The sequence below is a fragment of the Heterodontus francisci genome, chromosome 11 (assembly GCF_036365525.1).
Source record: "Heterodontus francisci isolate sHetFra1 chromosome 11, sHetFra1.hap1, whole genome shotgun sequence".
NCBI lineage: Eukaryota > Metazoa > Chordata > Chondrichthyes > Heterodontiformes > Heterodontidae > Heterodontus > Heterodontus francisci.
In genome coordinates this window covers 10,945,550-10,970,326 of record NC_090381.1, presented here as the reverse complement: position 1 = coordinate 10,970,326, position 24,777 = coordinate 10,945,550, and the positions used below count along the sequence as shown (strand labels likewise).

The window sequence follows — 24,777 nt, the reverse complement described above, 5'->3', positions numbered from 1 at the left end:
TCCTGTCCACCCTCCCTCTCTCTCCTGTCCACCCTCCCTCTCTCTCCTGTCACCCCTCCCCCTCTCTCTCTCTCCCGTTTCCCCACCTCCCCCTCTCTCTCTCCGTCCCCCCACCCCTCTCTCTCTCCCGTCCCCACTCTCTCTCTCTCCCTTTACCCCCCTCTCCATCTCTCCGTCCCCGCCCCCTCTCTCACTCCCCCGTTCCCCCCTCCTCTCTCACTCCCCCGTCCCCCCCCCTCCTCACTCCGCCGTCCCCCCCCTCTCTCTCTCTCCCGTCCCCCCCATCTCTCCCATCCCCCCCCCCTCTACCTCGCCCCCCCCTCCCTCCCGTCCCCTCTACCTCGCCCCCCCCTCCCGGTCCCCCTCCCCCTCTCTCTCTCTCCCGTTCCCCCTCCCCCCCTCTCTCTCTCTCCCGTTCCCCCTCCCCCTCTCTCTCTCTCACCCGTCCCCCTCCCCCCTCTCTCTCTCCCGTTCCCCCTCCCCCCTCTCTCTCTCCCGTTCCCCCTCCCCCCCTCTCTCTCTCCCGTTCCCCCTCCCCCCCTCTCTCTCTCCCGTTCCCCCTCCCCCCCTCTCTCTCTCCCGTTCCCCCTCCCCCCCTCTCTCTCTCCCGTTCCCCCTCCCCCCCTCTCTCTCTCCCGTTCCCCCTCCCCCCCTCTCTCTCTCCCGTTCCCCCTCCCCCCCTCTCTCTCTCCCGTTCCCCCTCCCCCCCTCTCTCTCTCCCGTTCCCCCTCCCCCCCTCTCTCTCCCCCGTTCCCCCTCCCCCCCTCTCTCTCCCCCGTTCCCCCTCCCCCCCTCTCTCTCCCCCGTTCCCCCTCCCCCCCTCTCTCTCTCCCGTTCCCCCTCCCCCCCTCTCTCTCTCCCGTCCCCCCTCCCCCCCTCTCTCTCCCGTCCCCCCTCCCCCCTCTCTCTCTCCCGTCCCCCCTCCCCCTCTCTCTCTCCCGTTCCCCCTCCCCCTCCTCTCTCTCCCGTTCCCCCTCCCCCTCCTCTCTCTCCCGTCCCCCGTCCCCCTCCCCCTCTCTCCCGTCCCCCTCCCCCTCTCTCCCGTCCCCCTCCCCCTCTCTCCCGTCCCCCTCCCCCTCTCTCCCGTCCCCCTCCCCCTCTCTCCCGTCCCCCTCCCCCTCTCTCTCTCTCCCGTCCCCCTACCCCCTCTCTCTCTCTCCCGTCCCCCTCTCTCTCTCTCCCGTCCCCCTCCCCCCTCTCCCGTCCCCCTCCCCCCTCTCCCTCTCTCCCGTCCCCCTCCCCCCTCTCCCTCTCTCCCGTCCCCCTCCCCCCTCTCTCCCGTCCCCCTCCCCCCTCTCCCTCTCTCCCGTCCCCCTCCCCCCTCTCCCTCTCTCCCGTCCCCCTCCCCCCTCTCTCCCGTCCCCCTCCCCCCTCTCCCTCTCTCCCGTCCCCCTCCCCCCTCTCCCTCTCTCCCGTCCCCCTCCCCCCTCTCTCCCGTCCCCCTCCCCCCTCTCCCTCTCTCCCGTCCCCCTCCCCCCTCTCCCTCTCTCCCGTCCCCCTCCCCCCTCTCCCCCGTCCCCCTCCCCCTCTCTCCCGTCCCCCTCCCCCTCTCTCCCGTCCCCCTCCCCCTCTCTCCCGTCCCCCTCCCCCCCGTCCCCCTCCCCCCCGTCCCCCTCCCCCCCTCTCTCTCTCTCACGTCCCCCTCCCCCCTCTCCCGTCCCCCTCCCCCCTCTCCCGTCCCCCTCCCCCCTCTCCCCCTCTCCCCCGTCCCCCTCCCCCCCTCTCCCCCGTCCCCCTCCCCCCCTCTCCCCCGTCCCCCTCCCCCTCTCTCCCCGTCCCCCTCCCCCTCTCTCCCCCGTCCCCCTCCCCCTCTCTCCCCCGTCCCCCTCCCCCTCTCTCCCCCGTCCCCCTCCCCCTCTCTCCCGTCCCCCTCCCCCTCTCTCCCGTCCCCCTCCCCCTCTCTCCCGTCCCCCTCCCCCTCTCTCCCGTCCCCCTCCCCCTCTCTCCCGTCCCCCTCCCCCTCTCTCTCTCTCCCGTCCCCCTCCCCCCTCTCCCGTCCCCCTCCCCCCTCTCCCTCTCTCCCGTCCCCCTCTCTCCCGTCCCCCTCCCCCTCTCTCCCGTCCCCCTCCCCCTCTCTCCCGTCCCCCTCCCCCTCTCTCCCGTCCCCCTCCCCCCTCTCTCTCTCTCCCGTCCCCCTCCCCCCTCTCTCTCTCTCACGTCCCCCTCCCCCCTCTCCCGTCCCCCTCCCCCCTCTCCCGTCCCCCTCCCCCGTCCCCCTCCCCCTCTCTCCCCCGTCCCCCTCCCCCTCCGTCCCCCTCCCCCTCTCTCCCGCCCCCCTCCCCCTCCCTCCCGTCCCCCTCCCCCTCTCTCCCGTCCCCCTCCCCCTCTCTCCCGTCCCCCTCCCCCTCTCTCCCGTTCCCCTCCCCCTCTCTCCCGTCCCCCTCCCCCTCTCTCCCGTCCCCCTCCCCCTCTCTCCCGTCCCCCTCCCCCCTCTCTCCCGTCCCCCTCCCCCCTCTCTCTCTCTCCCGTCCCGCTCCCCCCTCTCCCGTCCCCCTCCCCCCTCTCCCGTCCCCCTCCCCCCTCTCCCCCTCTCCCCCGTCCCCCTCCCCCTCTCTCCCCCGTCCCCCTCCCCCTCTCTCCCGTCCCCCTCCCCCTCTCTCCCGTCCCCCTCCCCCTCTCTCCCGTCCCCCTCCCCCTCTCTCCCGTCCCCCTCCCCCTCTCTCCCGTCCCCCTCCCCCTCTCTCCCGTCCCCCTCCCCCTCTCTCCCGTCCCCCTCCCCCTCTCTCCCGTCCCCCTCCCCCTCTCTCTCTCCCGTTCCCCTCCCCCTCTCTCTCTCCCGTTCCCCTCCCCCTCTCTCTCTCCCGTTCCCCCTCCCCCCTCTCTCTCTCCCGTCCCCCTCCCCCCTCTCTCTCCCGTCCCCCTCCCCCCTCTCTCTCTCTCCCGTCCCCCTCCCCCCTCTCTCTCTCTCCCGTCCCCCTCCCCCTCTCTCTCTCTCCCGTCCCCCTCCCCCTCTCTCTCTCTCCCGTCCCCCTCCCCCACTCTCTCTCTCCCGTCCCCCTCCCCCACTCTCTCTCTCCCGTCCCCCTCCCCCTCTCTCTCTCTCCCGTCCCCCTCCCCCCTCTCTCTCTCTCCCGTCCCCCTCCCCCTCTCTCTCTCTGTCGTTCCCCCCATCTCTCTCTCTGTCGTTCCCCCCTCTCTCTCTCTGTCGTTCCCCCCTCTCTCTCTCTGTCGTTCCCCCCTCTCTCTCTCTGTCGTTCCCCCCTCTCTCTCTCTGTCGTTCCCCCATCTCTCTCTCTCTTTCCTTCCCCCATCTCTCTCTCTCTTTCCTTCCCCCATCTCTCTCTCTCTTTCCTTCCCCCATCTCTCTCTCTCTTTCCTTCCCCCATCTCTCTCTCTCTTTCCTTCCCCCATCTCTCTCTCTTTCCTTCCCCCATCTCTCTCTCTTTCCTTCCCCCATCTCTCTCTCTTTCCTTCCCCCTCCCCCCTCTCTCTCTCTCTCCCGTCCCCCTCCCCCCCTCTCTCTCTCTCCCGTCCCCCTCCCCCTCCCCCCTCTCTCCCGTCCCCCTCCCCCTCTCTCCCGTCCCCCTCCCCCTCTCTCCCGTCCCCCTCCCCCTCTCTCCCGTCCCCCTCCCTCTCTCTCTCCCGTCCCCCTCCCTCTCTCTCTCCCGTCCCCCTCCCTCTCTCTCTCCCGTCCCCCTCCCCCCTCTCTCTCCCGTCCCCCTCCCCCCTCTCTCTTTCCCGTCCCCCTCCCCCCTCTCTCTCTCTCCCGTCCCCCTCCCCCCTCTCTCTCTCTCCCGTCCCCCTCCCCCCTCTCTCTCTCTCCCGTCCCCCTCCCCCCTCTCTCTCTCTCCCGTCCCCCTCCCCCCCTCTCTCTCTCCCGTCCCCCTCCCCCCTCTCTCTCTCTCCCGTCCCCCTCCCCCCTCTCTCTCTCTCCCGTCCCCCTCCCCCCTCTCTCTCTCTCTCTCCCGTCCCCCTCCCCCCTCTCCCTCTCTCCCGTCCCCCTCCCCCCTCTCCCCCGTCCCCCTCCCCCTTCTCCCCCGTCCCCCTCCCCCTTCTCCCCCGTCCCCCTCCCCCTCTCTCCCGTCCCCCTCCCCCTCTCTCTCTCTCTCTCCCGTCCCCCTCCCCCTCTCTCTCTCTCCCGTCCCCCTACCCCCTCTCTCTCTCTCCCGTCCCCCTACCCCCTCTCTCTCTCTCCCGTCCCCCTCCCCCTCTCCCTCTCTCCCGTCCCCCTCCCCCCTCTCCCCCGTCCCCCTCTCCCTCTCTCCCGTCCCCCTCCCCCCCGTCCCCCTCCCCCTCCCCCCCGTCCCCCTCCCCCTCTCTCCCGTCCCCCTCCCCCTCTCTCCCGTCCCCCTCCCCCTCTCTCTCTCTCCCGTCCCCCTCCCCCTCTCTCTCTCTCCCGTCCCCCTCCCCCCTCTCCCGTCCCCCTCCCCCCTCTCCCGTCCCCCTCCCCCCTCTCCCGTCCCCCTCCCCCCTCTCCCCCTCTCCCGTCCCCCTCTCCCCCTCTCCCGTCCCCCTCTCCCCCTCTCCCGTCCCCCTCTCCCCCTCTCCCCCGTCCCCCTCCCCCTCTCTCCCCCGTCCCCCTCCCCCTCTCTCCCCCGTCCCCCTCCCCCTCTCTCCCGTCCCCCTCCCCCTCTCTCCCGTCCCCCTCCCCCTCTCTCCCGTCCCCCTCCCCCTCTCTCCCGTCCCCCTCCCCCTCTCTCCCGTCCCCCTCCCCCTCTCTCCCGTCCCCCTCCCCCTCTCTCCCGTCCCCCTCCCCCTCTCTCCCGTCCCCCTCCCCCTCTCTCCCGTCCCCCTCCCCCTCTCTCCCGTCCCCCTCCCCCTCTCTCTCTCCCGTCCCCCTCCCCCTCTCTCTCTCCCGTCCCCCTCCCCCTCTCTCTCTCCCGTCCCCCTCCCCCTCTCTCTCTCCCGTCCCCCTCCCCCTCTCTCTCTCCCGTCCCCCTCCCCCTCTCTCTCTCCCGTCCCCCTCCCCCTCTCTCTCTCCCGTCCCCCTCCCCCTCTCTCTCTCCCGTCCCCCTCCCCCTCTCTCTCTCCCGTTCCCCCTCCCCCCTCTCTCTCTCCCGTCCCCCTCCCCCCTCTCTCTCCCGTCCCCGTCCCCCCTCTCTCTCTCTCCCGTCCCCGTCCCCCCTCTCTCTCTCTCCCGTCCCCCTCCCCCCTCTCTCTCTCTCCCGTCCCCCTCCCCCCTCTCTCTCTCTCCCGTCCCCCTCCCCCTCTCTCTCTCTCCCGTCCCCCTCCCCCTCTCTCTCTCTCCCGTCCCCCTCCCCCTCTCTCTCTCTCCCGTCCCCCTCCCCCACTCTCTCCCGTCCCCTCCCACCCTTCCCCTCTCTCTCTCTCACCTGTCCCCCTCCCCCTCTCTCTCTCCCGTCCCCCCCTCTCTTTCCTGTCTCCCGTCCCCGCCCCCCCCCCCTCCAGTCCCCCCTCCCTCTCTCTCTCTCCCGTCCCCCATCGCCCCTCCCCAACCCCCTCTCTCTCTCCCTTCCCCCCTCCCCAACCCCCTCTCTCTCCCGTTCCCCCCCCCTCTCCCGTTTCCCCCCCCCTCTCCCGTTTCCCCCCCCTCTCTCCCGTTTCCCCCCCCTCTCTCCCGTTTCCCCCCCCCTCTCTCTCCCGTTTCCCCCCCCCCTCTCTCTCCCGTTTCCCCCCCCCCTCTCTCTCCCGTTTCCCCCCCCTCTCTCTCTCCCGTTCCCCCCCCTCTCTCTCTCCCGTTCCCCCCCCTCTCTCTCTCCCGTTTCCCCCCCCTCTCTCTCTCCCGTTTCCCCCCCCTCTCTCTCTCCCGTTTCCCCCCCCTCTCTCTCTCCCGTTTCCCCCCCCTCTCTCTCTCCCGTTTCCCCCCCCTCTCTCTCTCCCGTTCCCCCCCCCCTCTCTCCCGTTCCCCCCCCTCTCTCTCTCCCGTTCCCCCCCCCTCTCTCTCTCCCGTTCCCCCCCCCCTCTCTCTCTCCCGTTCCCCCCCCCCTCTCTCTCTCCCGTTCCCCCCCCCCTCTCTCTCTCCCGTTCCCCCCCCCCTCTCTCTCTCCCGTTCCCCCCCCCCCTCTCTCTCTCCCGTTCCCCCCCCCCTCTCTCTCTCCCGTTCCCCCCCCCCTCTCTCTCTCCCGTTCCCCCCCCCCTCTCTCTCTCCCGTTCCCCCCCCCCTCTCTCTCTCCCGTTCCCCCCCCCCTCTCTCTCTCCCGTTCCCCCCCCCCTCTCTCTCTCCCGTTCCCCCCCCCCTCTCTCTCTCTCCCGTTCCCCCCCCCTCTCTCTCTCTCCCGTTCCCCCCCCCTCTCTCTCTCTCCCGTTCCCCCCCCCCCCTCTCTCTCCCGTTCCCCCCCCTCTCTCTCCCGTTCCCCCCCCCTCTCTCTCCCGTTCCCCCCCTCTCTCTCCCGTTTCCCCCCCCTCTCTCTCTCTCCCCCCTCCCCCTCCCCCCTCTCTCTCTCTCCCGTTCCCCCCCCCTCTCTCTCTCTCCCGTTCCCCCCCCCTCTCTCTCTCTCCCGTTCCCCCCCCCCCCTCTCTCTCCCGTTCCCCCCCCTCTCTCTCCCGTTCCCCCCCCCTCTCTCTCCCGTTCCCCCCCCCTCTCTCTCCCGTTTCCCCCCCCTCTCTCTCCCGTTTCCCCCCCCTCTCTCTCTCTCCCCCCTCCCCCTCCCCCCTCTCTCCTCTCTCCCCTCCCCCTCCCCCTCTCTCCCCTCCCCCTCCCCCCTCCCTCCCATCCCCCTCCCCCTCTCTCCCCTCCCCCTCCCTCCCATCCCCCTCCCCCCCATCCCCCTCCCCCTCTCTCCCATCCCCCTCCCCCTCTCTCCCATCCCCCTCCCCCTCTCTCCCATCCCCCTCCCCCTCTCTCCCATCCCCCTCCCCCTCCCTCCCATCCCCCTCCCCCTACCTCCCCTCCCCCTCCCATCCCCCTCCCTCTCCTCCCCCATCCACCTCTCTCTCTCTCCCATCCCCCATCCCCCTCTCTCTCCCGTCACCCCGCTCTCCCATCCCCCCCCCTCTCTCCCATTCCCCCCCCTCTTCCGCCCGCCCTCTCTCTCTCTCTCCCATCCCCCCTCCCCCTCTCTCTCTCTCTCCTGAGAAGGGTTTAAGAAGATGGCCTGTCGCAGAGAAAAGGAGGGTTATATCTTTGCATTCCAGGAGAGGACAGCAGAGCTTGACAGTGCTTTATGAGGTCCAGCCCGATCTGGGGGCGATGGCTCAACCTGTTGTCTGCCATATATATTCAAGTTTGTATCCCTGAGGGAGCGGAGATGAGGGCCTACCAGAGGGAATTTCCAGGGTGAGAGAGAAATTCATGGTTTTAATGGGGACTAATGCATCAAAGATAGAGGTGAGGGTGACAATAAGCATAACGGTAGCTGCAGAAATGTCATGGTGAATGGAGGGTCAAAAGATAGACAGTTGGGATTGCAAAAGTGCAAATATCAGTGGATTGGGAGAGAGATTTTTATGCGGACAAATACAGAAGCAGGTATGGCTGGGAGGAGGAAGTGGATGTCGGTGGATAGCAATACAAGGGAGTGATCAGAGATAGTCTTACATGTGATATTTCTTCATGAAGAAATACAGCCCAGCAATTAGTTAGGGATGCAGAAGCATGGCCTTCACTAATTTTCCTCTTCTCCAAGTGGGGAAGCCTGTGACAGGCGCCGTAAAATGTACTGTTCTGAATTGATGTGATGAATATGAACAGAAATTTGCTTCCTGTCATTCCGTGTAGTAATTCATTCCCATTGGAATTTGTCCTGAACTAACTTTCAAACTTACCTTGGATTTAGCATGCCAAGTGAAGTGAAGGCTGTTGGTCTCACCCGGTACAAGTAATTCAAAAGTGAGCGCATAGTGACTGACAACATCATTCCGCACATAATATAACTCAGCATCAAGACCTGTTGAGAGAAAAAATAAATCCATGTGCATGGTGTCCAAATTATCAACTATTTTTAAAATCTCTCAGTCACAAACATCAACAGCTTACATGTAACAAAACATACCAGAACAAACTGCAAATGTCACGATACAGAAGTGACTATTGCACTTTATCTTCTATCACCTTGCAAAAAAATAACAAAGAACAAAGAACAGTACAGCACAGGAACAGGCCATTCGGCCCTCCAAGCCTGCGCCGATCTTGATGCCTGTCTAAACTAAAACCTTCTGCACTTCCGGGGACCGTATCCCTCTATTCCCTTCCTATTCATGTATTTGTCAAGATGCCTCTTAAACGTCGCTATCGTACCTGCTTCCACCACCTACCCCGGCAGCAAGTTCCAGGCACTCACCACCCTCTGTGTAAAGAACTTACCTCGCACGTCCCCTCTAAACTTTGTCCCTCGCACCTTAAACCTACGTACCCTAGTAACTGACTCTTCCATCCGTGGAAAAAGCTTCTGACTATCCACTCTGTCCATGCCACTCATAACTTTGTAAACCTCTATCATGTGGCCCCTCCACCTCCGTCGTTCCAGTGAAAACAATCCGAGTTTATCCAACCTCTCCTCATAGCTAATACCCTCCAGACCAGGCAGCATCCTGGTAAACCTCTTCTGTACCCACATAACATCCCACTAAGAAGAATTACACAGATACCAGGATTGTAGGTACGTTCATGTGGACTTGATTTAACCGTTACATGCCATGGTTAATGTCAGAAATACAGTCTGTGGATTGTGTAAGTAACCCAGTGCTAGTAGCCTCGGCCTGCTACGATACCTGACAACAGCCATCAGCACGAAGGCTAACCAGTGATTTATAAAATTCTAGCATTATCTCTTTGCTGTTATATTCCATTCATAAACCTAAGTAACCTATACGCATTTTTAACCACCTTATTGACTTACCCTGCTACCTTTTATGTATCTGGCTACCAAGGGCTCTTTGCCCATCTACACTTCTCAAAATCATGCCATTTATAGTGCACTGTCTTTCCATCCAAGTCCATCAAAGTGCATCAGTTCACGCTTCTCTGCACTGAACTCTATATGCCCTGCTTCCACCCACTTCACCATCTGTCCATTTCATCCTGAAACCTATAACTTCTTGATCACTATATACTACTTTGTCAAGTTTCATACAATCTGCAAGCATTATTACACTGCTCCCTAAACCAGAGTCTCATTTATAAAAATTGCAAAGAGTAATGGACCCAAAACTGATCTTTGGGGAATACCACTGCAAAACAGCTCCCGATCTGAAAAACATCCATCCACCACCACCCTTTCCTTCCTGTCACTGAGCCAATGTTATATCAATACTGCCACTTTTCCCTGAATTCCATGGGCTTTCATTTTCTTAATAAGCTTCCTGTGTGGCACTTTGTTGATTGTCTTCTAAAAGCCCATATACACATCTACTCCACTACCTTGATCAACCTTCTCCATTAGCTCAAAGAATTTCATTAAGTTGCTCAGACAGAATTTCATAGAATAATAAAATGGTTACAGCACAGGAGGCCATTTGGCCCGTTGTGTCTGTCTCAGCTTTCTGCAAGAGCAACTCCCCTAGTTCCACTCTTCTGCTTTTTCCCGATAGCCCTGCAAAATTTTTCTGTTCAGAATCACAGAATAATACAGTGCAGAAGAGGTCCTTCGGCCCATCGAGTCTGCACCGATGCATTAAAACACCTGACCAGTCTACCTAATCCCATTTGCCAGCACTTGGCCCATAGCCTTGAATGTTGTGATGTGCCAAGTGCTCATCCAGGTACTTTTTAAAGGATGTGAGGCAACCCGCCTCTACCACCCTCCCAGGCAGGGCATTCCAGACCGTCACCACCCTCTGGGTAAAAACGTTCTTCCTCAAATCCCCCTTAAACCTCCTGCCCCTCACCTTCAACTTGTGTCCCCTCGTAACTGATCCTTCAACTAAGGGGAACAGCTGCTCCCTATCCACCCTGTCCATGCCCCTCATAATCTTGTACACCTCGATCAGGTCACCCCTCAGTCTTCTCTGCTCCAGCAAAAACACCCAAGTCTATCCAACCTCTCTTCATAGCTTAAATGTTCCATCCCAGGCAACATCCTGGTGAATCTCCTCTGCACCCCCTCCAGTGCAATCACATCCTTCCTATAATGTGGCGACCAGAATTGCACACAGTACTCCAGCTGTGGCCTTACCAAAGTTCTATACAACTCCAACATGACCTCCCTGCTTTTGTAATCTATGCCTCGATTGATAAAGGCAAGTGTCCCATATGCCTTTTTCACCACCCTATTAACCTGCCCTTCTGCCTTCAGAGATCTATGGACAAACACGCCAAGTTCCCTTTGTTCCTTGGAACGTCCCAGTGTCAGGTCATTCATTGAATACTTCCGTGTCACATTACTCCTTCCAAAGTGTATCACCTCACACTTTTCAGGGCTAAATTCCATCTGCCACTTTTCTGCCCATTTGACCATCCCGTCTATATCTTCCTGTAACCCAAGACACTCAATCTCACTGTTAACCACTCGGCCAATCTTTGTGTCATCCGCGAACTTACTGATCCTACCCCCACATAGTCATCTATCTTGTTTATATAAATGACAAACAATAGGGGACCCAGCACAGATCCCTGTGGTACGCCACTGGACACTGGCTTCCAGTCATCACTCTCTGTCTCCTACAGCTAAGCCAATTTTGAATCCACCTTATCAAGTTACCCTGTATCGCATGTGCATTTGCTTTCTTGATAATTAGCCAGTTCTCTTTTGAAGGCCTCGATTAGCTCTCCCTCCACAACACACTCAGGCCATGCATTGCAGATCCTAACCACTTGCTGTGTAAAAATGTTTTTCCTCATGTCACCATTGCTTCTTTTGCCAAACACCTTAAATCAATGTTCTCTGATTCTGGATCCTTCTGCCAATGACCGCAGTTTCTCCCCATCTACTTTGTCCAGACCCCTCTTGATTTTGAACACCTCCATCAAATCTCCTCTTATCTAAGGAGAACAGACCCAACTTCTCCAACCCATCCACATAACTTAAGTTCCTCACCCCTGGAACTGTTCTCGTGAATCTTTTCTGCACTCTCTCATGCCTTAACATTCGTCCAAAAGTGTGGCGCTCAGAACTGGACACAGTACTCCAGTTGAGGCCAAACCAGTGTTTTATACAGGTTTATCATAACTTCCTTGTTCTTGTACTCCATGTATTTGTAAAGCCTAGGATCCCTTTTAATGCTTTATTAACTGCTCTCTCAACCTGCCCTGCAACCTTCAATGATTTGTGCACATATACCCCTCTGCTCCTGCACCCCCTTTAGAATTGTATCATTTAATTGATATTGCCTCCCCTCGTTCTTCTCATCAAAATGAATGACTTCACACTTTTCTGCATTAAATTTCATCTGCCACATGTCTGCCCATTCCATCAGCCTGTCAATGTCCTCTTGAACTTTATCACTATGCTCCTCACAGTTCATAATACTTTCAGGTTTGGCGTCATCTGCAAATTTTGAAATCACCCCCTGCACACCCAAATCTAGGTCATTAATATATATCAAGAAAATCAGTGGTCCTCACACTGACCCGTGGCAAACACCCCTAAATATCTTCTCCAGTGCGATAAACAACCATTCACAACGACTCTGTTTCCTGTCAGCCAATTTTGCATGCATGCTGCCACTGTCCCTTTTATTCCATGGGCTCCAGCTTTGCTGACAAGCCTGTTATGTGGCACTTTACCGAATCATGTTCTTTTGAAAGTCTATGTACACCATATCAACCACGTTACCTTCATCAACCTCCTCACAAAACTCAAGTTAGTTAAACAATTTGCCCTTAAATCTGGGCTGACTTTCCTTAATTAATACACATTTGTCCATGTGACCATTAATTTTGTCACAAATTATCACTTCTAAAAGCTTTCCCACCACCAAGGTTAAACTGATTGGCCTGCAGTTGCTGGGCTTGTCCTTACATCCTTTTTGAACAAAGGTTTAACATTTACATTTACAATTCTCCAGTCCCGTCACTACCCCTGTATCTAACGATTTGAAGATTATGGCCATTACCTCCACGATTTCTACCCTTACTTCCCTCAGCATCCTCAGATGTATCTCATTTGGTCCTGGTGACTTATCAACTTTAGGTACATACCTCCTCCTCATCAATTTTTAGCCCATTCATTATCCCAACTATGTCCTCTTTCACTATGACTTGGGCAGCATCTTCTTCCTTCAGAAAGACAGATACAAAGTTATGACCTCAACCATGCACTCTGCCTCCATGCATAAATCCCTTTATTGGTCCCTAATCGACCCCATTTCTCCTTTTACCACCTTTTTACTATTTATGTCACCAAACCTCTGAATCTTCTAAATTCAGCCTGGTTCTCAATTGTATTCTCCGCCTGACACCTGTCAAAACTGCTTCATCTTACTCTATCTCTTTCATCATCCAGGGAGCTCTGGATCTGTTTGCCCTACCTTTCCCCATTGCGGAAATGTACCTTGACTGTGCACAAACTATCTCCTCTTTACAGGAAACCTATTGTTCAGTTACAGTTTTGCCAGTCAAGCTTTGATTTCAATTAACTTGGGCCAGATCTGTTCTCACTCCATTGAAGTTGGCCCTCCCCCAGTTAATTATCTTCACTATGGAGTGATTATTGTACTCTCCCATAGCTAACCTAAACCTTATAGAGGGCTATGCCCCCTAAATGTTCCCCTACTGACACTTGATTCACTTGACTACCTCTTTCCCCAAAACCAGATTCAACAATGCCTTCTTACTCGTTAGACTGGAAACATACCGATGTAGAAAATTCTCCTGAACACACTCTAGAAACTCTTGCCCCTCTCTGCTCTTTACACATTACTATCCCAGTCTATATTAGGATAATTAAAGTCCCCCATTATATCTACTCCATAATTCTTGCACCTCTCTGTAATTTCCTTGCAAATTTGTTGCTCTATATCCTTTCCACTAGTTGGTGGCCTATAGACTACACCGAGCAATGCAAGGTTATTTGTATTGTTTCTAAGCTCTAATCAAACAGATTCTGTCTTTGACCACTCTCGGACATCCTCTCTCTCCAGCGCTGTAATGTTTCCCATATTCAATACAGCTACCCCTCCTACTTTCTTTGCTTGCCTATCTTGCCTGGACACCTTGTATTCAGTAATATTTAGTTCCCAGTCCTGTCCTTTTTTTGAGCCAGGTATCCATGATTACCAAAAGATCATATTTCCATTTGGCTATCTCCACCTGAAGCTCAGCTACCTTAGTTACCACACTCCGCTCTTTCATATACGTGCACATTAAACCAAATTTATTAGATTCCTTCTAAGGCTGGCCCCACCTAATGTCTTACTATTTCCTACTCTAGTGCTATCTGTCTCTCCCAATTCTCTGTGCACCTTGGTATTCCTCTCTGATTTTACTTCCTGGTTCCCACACCCTTGCCAAGTCAGTTTAAGCTCGCCCCAGTAGAACTAGCAAATCGCCTCGCAAAGACATTGGTCCCAGCTTTGTTCAGGTGCAACCCATCCATGCTGTACAGGCCCCATCTGCCATAGAACCGGTCTCAGTGTCCCAGGAATCGAAAGCCCTCCCTCCAGCCACGCATTCATCTTTTCAACGACAAATCCATAGTGCCTCTCCTACATTAACCCATGCCTTTCCAAACAAAAGTTTATTTTTTTGTTCCTGATAATGGATTTCCAATAATGTATGCACTACCAATGTTAATTTGACTGGCTGGTTGCTTCCATTTTTATTCCTCTCTTTTCATGAACAGTGGTGACCCTCCAGTCCTTTGGCACTCCAACTGTATTCAATGAATAGGATCCTCCCAAATTCATGGCTGTAAAAAATGTCACAGACACTGAAATCTCAGGTCGTCTGTGAAATTGGCCATTTTGCAAACTTCACACATTTCATTCATTGACACAAGGCTCACCTCGCTGATTGCTGGGTATGTTACAAACATCGTGCATTTTAGTAATTGACATAAGGTTCATCTCGCTGATTGGTAGACGAAGCTTTTGGTGTAGTTTTGAGAGAAGCAGTCTCAAGTATTGCAGACTAGTGAGAATGCCAGATTGAGCAAATCAAAAATGGCCACAACCATTACTGCAGCACATCGAGTGAAAGAATTCTGCATGACGGTGGTGGAATACTGTTTTGTACAAACTGCAATGTTTTGTTGGATCACACATGGCAGGCGAGGGTTCAGCGCCACTTAGAGTCCGAAAGCCACCACAGCAGGTAGGGAGCAACTGATACCACAATGCTGGAAAACGAACAGGCAAGAAAACAAGGAGCGATTTCATCTCTTTTTAGGAAGTTGACAGAGAACTCAAAAAATCATCAGCTGGTTACAATGGAACTTGCAAGCACCAACACACCATGAGAAAAACTTGATCACCCAAAGCTGCAGGTATTCATTCAACGCAATATGCAAAATGGTGGTTGCTTGCCAAGTGCAAATAAACTACAACAGGACTACCTACCAAAGGTTTCTACTACACATTGTGAGGTGATGAAGTCTTAGATTAATACATGAGTCTTTTGCAATTATTTGTGATGCACCCACCGATGAGCAAGACAACTATGTGCTGCACGTATGTTTGATTTTACGTTTGGTAAGTCCGAAGATGTAGAGTCAGGAAAGCTAACAGTGCTCGCAGACTGCGTCCACTTAAAAGCTGTTAGTTACACCACAGTTTCCCAAACGATAATAAAAATCATTTTAAAATAGTGTAAAATGCAAAGTGTTTCCTTTTATTACTGACAATACAGCTTACATGACAAAATCTTTCAAATTTGTGCTCCAATGTGCAATGCCTAATGCTGTCCATATTACATGTTATGCACATGTGTCTCGTCAGTGAGCTGTGGAAAAGCGAGTTTGGTAAACTGGTAGGCTACATTAAAAAGATCTTCAAACATTGTCCTAGCCACGAGCTTCAATACTGGCAACACATTGCAAATGCGGCTGAAAGGCTGAAATTGGGGAATGAAACATTGCCGCCCTTCCTCGAAAGCCAGTAGTTACACGTTGAAATTCTTGGTTTCAGGCAATACAGTATCATGCCGCTCACCTAAAATACTGCTCATACTTCGTCTCAGAACAGCTCACACTGACATAGAAAACACAGGGTTTAACAGACATTATAACCCTTTTAAATCATGTTCAGCTTAATGAACAGGTTGTCAAGCACGCTACACAACTGATGGATTCAATCACTTGGTTTGAATCTCAACACGTCACAATCCACAAAGCGTACAATAAAATAATGGATGCACTCTTCTGGGCTGAAGCACAGTTGAATGAACAATACTCTGATGACAGTGAATTAAATGCCTGTGCTCAACAGGTATTTTATTACATGGCAAAAAAATTCAAACAATATTACTGCTTTGGGGAAAGAGTCAAGCTGTGAAGAAAAAGCGGCTCAGAGGTTTCAACAACCTTCTGCGACATTCCTAAAAGCTGTGTGTATCTTTGACCCTGCACAAATGCACCTGGTCACGGTGGATTTAAACTTGGTTGATGTGATTCCTGGCTTTGCCAAGAACTATAGGCTGGAGATTCCTGCTCATAAAAGCATTGCAGAAGAATCAGATTGTACTTTGCCTGTGCTGCAGTTTTGGAACTCTGTGGAATGCAGAATCTCCCACCATGCAAGGCTAGCACGGCACCGCCTGCCAATTCTGACAAACTCTATGGACGCGGCGAGAGCTGTGTCTAAGCGCTGACAGATGTTCACAGAGCAGACAGGGAATGAAGAGAGAGACAGTGGCAGGTTGCTCCATGTTCACATTCAACCACTGCCTTCAGTGAATAAAGAATGTGACCTGTTTATAGTCAGCTTTTTACAATAATTTTTGCATATACAATAAATGCAATCGATTACTATAGTTTGGACAGGTGAGAAATGATAGAGGTGTTTATTCACCTCTCAACTGACCACACAGTGTTTTGATTTGAATCGTGTTTAGCCTTTGAGCATTTTAATGGTCAATAAACAGACAAATGACTGATCTTTCTTTAAACCTACGAGAAAACTTGTGTTTATTAACCAAAATCCAAAAATTTACAACTTCACCCACTCAAACATGGACACACACAAGAAAAGATAGAGATTAAAAGATAGCATGCATTTAGGTCTGATGGTTTTAAAAAGAGTTAGTTGCGAAACCTTGTTTGTTTCCCCAGGAGGAAAATTTAAATGGCACAGGCCTGGCTTTTCTTTTCCTAGTTCACTGAAGTCAAACTTAGAAAGTTTCAGGCGGACAAATGCTTTGCTGCAGACGTCTTTGGTTAAATCTCAGTGACAGTCCAATGGCGAAAAGTCCTGTTACAATCTCTCAGTTGCCAAAGTCTCTGCCTCAAGGTAGTTTTAAAATGGTATTCGGGCAGGATTTTCTGCTTTACAGTAATAGACCTCTCTCAGCCTCCTGGCTTTCTGACTCAACGATGTGTCTGATTAAAACTTCATCAGAGTCTTGGTTTCTGTCTCATTGTGTTTTCATAAATGGTTTGACGGTGTGACCATTGTTAGACAATGAATTTGGATGTTGCTACTCACCTCTATGCTATCTTGATATAGTGTTGCTTTTTCACACCTATTATCCTGAGTTTGAATCAGGAGACTCTGTCTGCAAAGTCATGGGTAGTCCAACAGCTTGAAAATGGTAGCCGTTAACACTGAATGGGCTATTATTGCTTTCTTCAACACTTGACCAGACATGATGTGTGGTTCAGAGTTCCAGCAGTTACCACGTGTATTCACAGTACAGGAGGTCACCTGACCTCTTACTCCATTTTGTCTTGCAGAAAAAGTGTCCATTTTGGAGTTCAAATCCTCAGTTCATTTTTATTGTTCATAATTGCTCCTTGCGTGAGCGTGACAATATCCTGCCTTTAACTTCCCTCTCTTTCAGTGTAATCTTTACAACATCTGCTTTCTTTGTGAAGACTGATGCAAAGTACTCTTTTATGATTTAGCCATCTCCTCTGTCTCTACAAGATTTCCCTTTGGTCCTTAATAGGCTTAACCTTTTCCCTAGCAAACCGCTTACAACTTACGTTTATAAAATGTTTTAAGAGTTCAATTTAATGTTGCCTGCTAATATTTTGTGTAACCTCTCTTTGCCTCCCATTTGAACTTTTTCAATTCCCTCCTGTACTTTCCATATTCTTCTTGGTTATTAACTGAATCTTACTATTGACATTTAGCATATACCTCCTTTTAATGTTTTATTTTAACATTTATTTTGTCATCCAGAGTACATTAGCTTTGGATGCTCAACCTTTTCCCTTTAAAGGAATATGTTGAGTGCGTACACGAACTTTTAAGAGCATAAGAACTAGGAGCAGGAGTAGGCAATTCAGCCCCTCGAGCCTACTCCGCCATTCAATACGATCATGGCTGATCTCATCTCGGCCTCAACTCCACTTTCCTGCCCATTCTCCATAACCCTTTACTAATTAAAAATCTGTCTATCTCCTCCTTAAATTTACTCAATGTCCCAGCATCCACCGCACTCTGGGGTAGTGAATTCCACAGATTCACGACCCTTTGAGGGAAGTAATTTCTCCTCATCTCTGTTTTAAATCTGCCTTTTCCAGTCTACCTACACCAAGTCCCTCTTAAATCACTGAAATCAGTTCTTTCCCAGTTGGGAATTTTTCCTTTCCTCAGCTACTTACAATTTATATCAATGAGGGGGTCAGACTGTAGTGAGTAGGGCCCTACCAAATTCACGGTCAAATATTACAAATTTCATGGTGACGGCATTTTAAGATTTGGGAATTTCTCAATTTCACATACCTAAATCATAGATTTCACGGCTTCGCAACAAACTATGAATATGATCTATTTAAAACAAAACAACAACAAAGGAGGTTTCTGGTTTCAAATGGCATTTATTGTATACTCAAAACTATTGTAAAAAGCTGACTATAAACAGGTCACATTCTTTACTCGCTGAAGTCAGTGGTTGAATGGGAGCATGGAACAACCTGCCACTGTTTCTTTCTTCATTCCCTGTCTATACTGTGAACACAGCTCTCCCTGCATCCACAGAGTTTGGTGGAATTGTCAGACAGCGCCATGCCAGCCTTGCAAGGTGGGGGATTTGGCATTCCACAGAGTTCATCTCCTCGCAACGTGTAGCAAAAATCTTCCATAGGTAGTCCTCTCGGACTTTATTTGCACTTGGCAAGCAACCACCATTTTGCACATTATGTTGAATGAATAGTGGCAGCTTTGGACGATCAAGTTTTTTTCAATGGTACACTGGCGCTTGTAACAGCATCTGCAAGTTCCATTGTAACCAACTGACAATTTTCTGAGCTGTCAACTTCTTAAAAAGAGATTAAATTGTAGCTTGGTCTTTTGCATGCTCATTTTCCAACAGTGCAGTGTCGGATGCTTCCTTTCAACTGCAATGGCTTTCGGAATATAATGGCACAGAACCCTTGCCCGCTTTGTGTGATGCAACAAAACAATGCAGCTTGTAGAAAACAGTATACCATCAGCATGCAGAATTTGGCTGCAAGAGGTTATAAAGATAGAGCGGGGTGAGGCCATGGAGAAATTTTAACGCAAACATGCAAGTTTTAAAACTGAGGTGTTACTGGACCAGAAGCCAAGAATGGGCAACATAGGAAACTAGTGCAAAATGTTACATTTTACATGATTGATAAAGAAAACTTCATAACATATCATCCTCTCAAAAAACAATACTCTTGGAGAACTACAAAGCTTTTCCTTTGCCTACCACTACTATATGGTGCAATAGGTGTTGGTGGGCCTGCGGGTCCTTGGTTTCATTTAACGCATATTCAGCTGTGCAAAGTTAAGACAGGGCATTGCTGGAGTGTAAAGTTCAAAAACGGCGGCTTTTGTGTCAAATCAGAGTTGCACAGAGATTTGTGTTATCATCTCACTGCTCAACATGTTTTCGGTGGTTGTTAGGCGCGTGTGCACGAACTCCTTTGCCAAGTTGCTATCCTGTGCACTTCCCTGCGTGTGCAGCTTGGACCTGAATTTTCGAACCTTATGTAGCTGCGTAGCACCTAAGAAAATGGCACAATGTGGTCCAATGCAATCCCTACAGTCTCTAATTCTGACTTCAGCACAAACAATGCCATTAGAGCATCAAGTAGCGTTTAAATTCCAGAGGAAAACTGAAGAAGAAAATTACAGCAGCAAAGAGTGTATTAGAAAAGATTAGCAGGTGACATAAAAGGAAACACTTAAGCCTTTTATAAAATATAAAGAGATAGTCAAAGGAATGGTGAGGCCGATTGTTAACAATAAATGAAAATCGTCTGGTGGAGACAGAAGACACATGGCTGATGTACTGAATGAGTACTTTGCACGTGTCTTCACAAAGGAGAATGCTGCCAATATCAAAGTAAAGGAAGAGGGGGCAGAGAAATTGGATAGGATAAAAGTAGATGAAGAGGAGTTAGCTGAATTGGTCCCTGGGATGAGGGGGCTGTTCTATGATGAGAGGTTGAGTAAATTGGAGTTTAGAAGAATGAGAGGCGATCTCATTGAAACATACAAGATTCCAAAGGGGCTCAACAGGGTAGACACAGAGATGTTTCTGCTGGTTGGAGAATCTAAAACACGGAGGCACAGTCTCAGGATAAGGGGCCAATCATTTTGGACCCATTTGAGGAAAAATTATTTCACTCAAATGGTTGTGAATCTTTGGAATTCTCTACCTCAGAGGGGTAGATGCTCCATCGTTGAATACATTTAAGTTTGGGGTAGACAGATTTTTGGTCTCTCAGGGAATCAAAGGATATGGCAAGGGGGCGGGAAAGTGGAGCCGAATCCCAAGATCAGCCATGATCATACTGAATGGCGGAGCAAGCTCAATGGGCCATATAGTCTACTCCTGCTCCTATTTCTTGTGATCTTGAAAGGTTGGCAGCTCACAACGAATTCACCTGGTCTGGATAAGATGTATCCTAGATTGCTGAAGAGTGAAAATAGTGGAGGCTCTGAGCACAACATGCCCGCCCGCCTTGGATATGCATAGGAGAACTGTAAATATCAGGGTAGTGGAACTCTGGACTGCTGATGCTAGTTTAATGGAAAATTTCAACGGTGAGATAAGTTTGGTAAAGGTATTGAAGGATATGGAATCATAGTGTATCAAAGCAGTTAAAGTAACAGATCAGGCGTGTTCTAACTGAATAACGCAAAAGGCTGAATAATCTACACGTGCTCATCTGGCAGTGTTGTTAGAAAACTGGACAATGGTGAATGTTACACCCCTGTTCAAAAAAAAGGGTTAAACCCAGTAACTACAGACCAGTCAGTCTAATATCAGTCGTGAGGAAACTATGAGACACAAAATTAGTTTTCACTTGGAATAATATAGGTTAATAGATGACAGCCAACACATATTCGTTTACTGCAAATTGCGGCTGAGGAACGCAATTCAGTTCTTTGATGCAGGTAGTGCAGTTGACCTTGTGTATATGGACATTTAAAAGGCATCTGATAAAGCGCCACATCAACGACTTGTTCGCAAAATTCAAGCCCATCGGAATAAAGAGGCACTGATACAAAATTGCCTAGGAGACAAAAAGTCAATAATAATTATGTACAGTTGTTACTCAGACTGTACAGAAAGTATACAATAGTATCCCCAAGGGGTCACTATTAGGACCACAAAGGTTTACAAAGTTATGAGCGGCATGGACAGAGTGGATAGTCAGAAGCTTTTTCCCATTGTGGAAGAGTCAATTACTAGGGGACATAGGTTTACGGTGCGAGGGGCAAAGTTTAGAGGGGATGTGCGAGGCAAGTTTTTTTACACAGAGGGTGGTGAGTGCCTGGAACTTGCTGCCGGGGGAAGTGGTGGAAGCAGATACGATAGCGACGTTTAAGAGACATCTTGACAAATATATGAATAGGGGTGGCGCAATGGTTAGCACTGCAGCCTCACAGCTCCAGCGACCCGGGTTCAATTCTGGTACTGCCTGTGTGGAGTTTGCAAGTTCTCCCTGTGTCTGCGTGGGTTTCCGCCGGGTGCTCCGGTTTCCTCCCACATGCCAAAGACTTGCAGCTTGATAGGTAAATTGGCCATTATAAATTGCCCCTAGTATAGGTAGGTGGTAGGGAAATATAGGGACAGGTGGGGATGTGATAGGAATATGGAATTAGTGTAAGATTAGTATAAATGGGTGATTGATGGTGGACACAGACTCGGTGGGCCAAAGGGCCTGTTTCGGTGCTGTATCTCTTAAAAAAAATAGAGAGGGAATAGAGGGATATGGGCCCCGGAAGTGCAGAAGGTGTTAGTTCAGGCAGGCATCAAGATCGGCGCAGGCTTGGGGGGCCGAATGGCCTGCTCCTGTGCTGTACTGTTCTTTGTTCACTTCTCTTTTTTGATATACATCAATGTCCTGGACTTGGATACAGGGGATACAAAGAACAAAGAGCAGTACAGCACAGGAAAAGGCCATTCGGCCCTCCAAGCCTGCGCCGATCTTGATGCCTGCCTAAACTAACACCTTCTGCACTTCCGGGCCCATATCCCTCTATTCCCTTCCTATTCATATATTTGGCAAAAGATGTCTCTTAAACGTCGCTATCGTATCTGCTTCCACCACCTCCCCTGGCAGCAAGTTCCAGGCACTCACCACCCTCTGTGTAAAAAATTTGCCTCACACATCCCCTCTAAACTTTGCCCCTCGCACCTTAAACCTAGGTCCCCTAGTAACTGACTCTTCCACCCTGGGAAAAAGCTTCTGACTATCCACTCTGTCCATGCCGCTCATAACTTTGTAAACCTCTATCATGTCGCCCCTCCACCTCCGTCGTTCCAGTGAAAACAATCCGAGTTTTTCCAACCTCTCCTCATAGCTAATGCCCTCCAGACCAGGCAACATCCTGGTAAACCTCCTCTGTACCCTCTCCAAAGCCTCCTCGTCGTTCTGGTAGTGTGGCGACCAGAATTGCACGCAATATTCTAAGTGTGGCCGAACTAACGTTCTGTACAGCTGCAACATGACTTGCCAATTTTTATACTCTATGCCCCGACCGATGAAGGCAAGCATGCCGTATGCCTTCTTGACTACCTTATCCACCTGCGTTGCCACTTTCAGTGACCTTGGACCTGTACGCCCAGATCTCTCTGCCTGTCAATACTCCTAAGGGTTCTGCCATTTACTGTATACCTCCCACCTGCATTAGACCTTCCAAAATGCATTACCTCACATTTGTCCGGATTAAACTCTATCTGCCATTACTCCGCCCAAGTCTCCAACTGATCTATATCCTGCTGTATCCTCTGACAATCCTCATCATTATCCGCAACTCCACCAACCTTTGTGTCATCCGCAAACTTTCTAATCAGACCAGCTACATTTTCCTCCAAATCATTTATATAAACTACAAACAGCAAAGGTCCCAGCACTGATCCCTGCGGAACACCACTAGTCACATCCCTCCATTCAGAAAAACACCCATCCACTGATACCCTCTGTCTTCTATGACCGAGCCAGTTCCGTATCCATCTTGCCAGCTCACCTCTGATCCCATGTGACTTCACCTTTTGTACCAGTCTGCCATGAGGGACCTTGTCAAAGGCTTTACTGAAGTCCATATAGATAACATCCACTGCCCTTCCTTCATCAATCATCTTCGTCACTTCCTCAAAAAACTCAATCAAATTAGTAAGACACGACCTCCCCTTCACAAAACCATGCTGCCTCTCGCTAATAAGTTTGTTTGTTTCCAAATGGGAGTAAATCCTGTCACGAATAATCCTCTCTAATAGTTTCCCTACCACTGACGTAAGGCTCACCGGCCTATAATTTCCTGGATTATCCTTGCTACCCTTCTTAAACAAAGGAACAACATTGGCTGTCTCCAGTCCTCTGGGACCTCACCTGTAGCCAATGAGGATGCAAAGATTTCTGTCAAGGCCCCAGCAATTTCTTCCCTAGCCTCCCTCAGTATTCTAGGGTAGATCCCATCAGGCCCTGGGGACTTATCTACCTTAATGCTTTGCAAGACACCCAACACCTCCTCCTTTTTGATAGAGATGACTGAGACTATCTGCACTCCCTTCCTTCGGCTCATCATCCACCAAGTCCTTCTCTTTGGTGAATACTGATGCAAAGTACTCATTTAGCACATCACCCATTTCCTCTGGCTCCACACATAGATTCCCATCTCTGTCCTTGAGTGGGCCAACCCTTTCCCTGGTTACTCTCTTGCTCTTTGTATATGTCTAAAAAGCCTTGGGATTTTCCTTAATCCTGTTTGCCAATGACTTTTCATGACCCCTTTTAGCCCTCCCGACTCCTTGCTTAAGTTCCTTCCTACTGTCTTTATATTCCTCAAGTGCTTCATCTGTTCCTAGCTTTCCAGCCCTTACAAATGCTTCCTTTTTCTTTTTGACTAGGCTCACAATATCCCGTGTTATCCAAGCTTCCCGAAACTTGCCAAACTTGTCTTTCTTCCTCACAGGAACATACAATTACTATAAGTTTGCAGATGGCACAAAACTTGGAATTGGAGTCAACAGTATGAAGGATAATAGCAGACCTCTCAAGAGAACACAGATGGGTGAAAGGGGCAGGTGCATGGTAGATGAAATTTAATGCAGAGTGAAGACTTGCAGGTTGATAAGTAAATTGGCTCTTGTAAAATTGCCCCTAGTGTCGGTAGGGAATATGGGATTCATGTTGGAGGGGATGTGGTCGGGAATATGGGATTAATGTAGGATTAGTATAAATGGGTGGTTGATGGTCGGCACAGACCTGGTGGGCTGAAGGGCCCGTTTCAGTGCTGTATCTTCCTATGACGATGACTATCTATGTGAAGTATTGCATTTTGGTACAATTTTAAAGGGATGCAGGAACGGACAGACCTGGGGTATTATGCCAACAAATCTTTTAAGGTGTCAAGATAAATTAATAAAGCTATTTTTTGTAAGGACATTCCAAGCAACTACAGGCCAGTTAATTATCAGCGGCGGGTAAAGTTTTAGAAACAATAATCAGGGGGAAAAAAATCAACAGGGACTTGGAGAGGTTTCAGTTATTTAAGGAGAACCAGCATAGATTTGTCAAAGACAGATTGTGCTTCACTAATCTAACTGAATTTCTGATCAACTAACAGAGAAGGTTGATGAAGGGAATGCAGTGGTGTTGTCTATATAGATTTCACAAAGTACCACATAAAAGACAGTAAACAAAATTGAGGCTCGTGGAAGAGGAGGATCAGTGTTAGCTTGGATAAAAAAGAAATTGGCTTAAGAGATAAAAGTAAGCTTATCAGACTGGAGGATGGTAGACAGTTGAGTTCCCCAGGAGTCAGTGCTCAGACCACTTTTATTTAAGTATATAAATGATTTAGATATTAGAATACAGAATAAAATTTCCAAATTTGCCAATGATACCAAACCTGGAGGTGTGGCAAACAGTGGGCATGATACCAATCAACTGCAACAGAGCATAGATAGGCTAGCAAAATGGGCAAAGGGCAGATGGAATTTCATACAGAGAAGTGTGAGGTGAAGCTTTTTAGCAAAAGGGATAGGGAGATGCAATATAGTCTAAGTGGCACAGTCTAAGGAACACTCCTGGGGGTTCATGTGCACAGATATTTGAAAGTGGCAGGCCATATTGAGAGTAGTTTGCAAAGCATATGGGATCTTGGGCTTCACAAGTACAGGTATAAGTACCAAAGCAGGACGTTATGCAGAACATTAATAAAGCTCTAGTTAGGCCACAGCTTTTTCTTTTATTTGTTCATGGGATGTGCGTGTCGCTAGCCTCAGCCTCCTCCAGAAGTCCCTAGCATCACAGATGCCAGTCTGCAGCCAATCCGACTCACTCCGCATGATATTAACAACTGAAGGCACTGGATACTGCAAAAGCTATGAGCCCTGACAATATTCCGGCCGTA

At 51.2% G+C, this 24,777-nt stretch overlaps 1 protein-coding gene across 1 annotated transcript in view; it reads right to left on the bottom strand.

The window, feature by feature from the left end:
- Positions 1–24,777, bottom strand: part of ryk (receptor like tyrosine kinase) — a 429,626-nt gene that overhangs the window by 293,104 nt on the left and 111,745 nt on the right. The window contains exon 2 of the mRNA XM_068042876.1: positions 7,666–7,787. Coding sequence (XP_067898977.1) covers positions 7,666–7,787 — 122 coding nt within the window. The remainder of the gene's footprint in view (positions 1–7,665; positions 7,788–24,777) is intronic.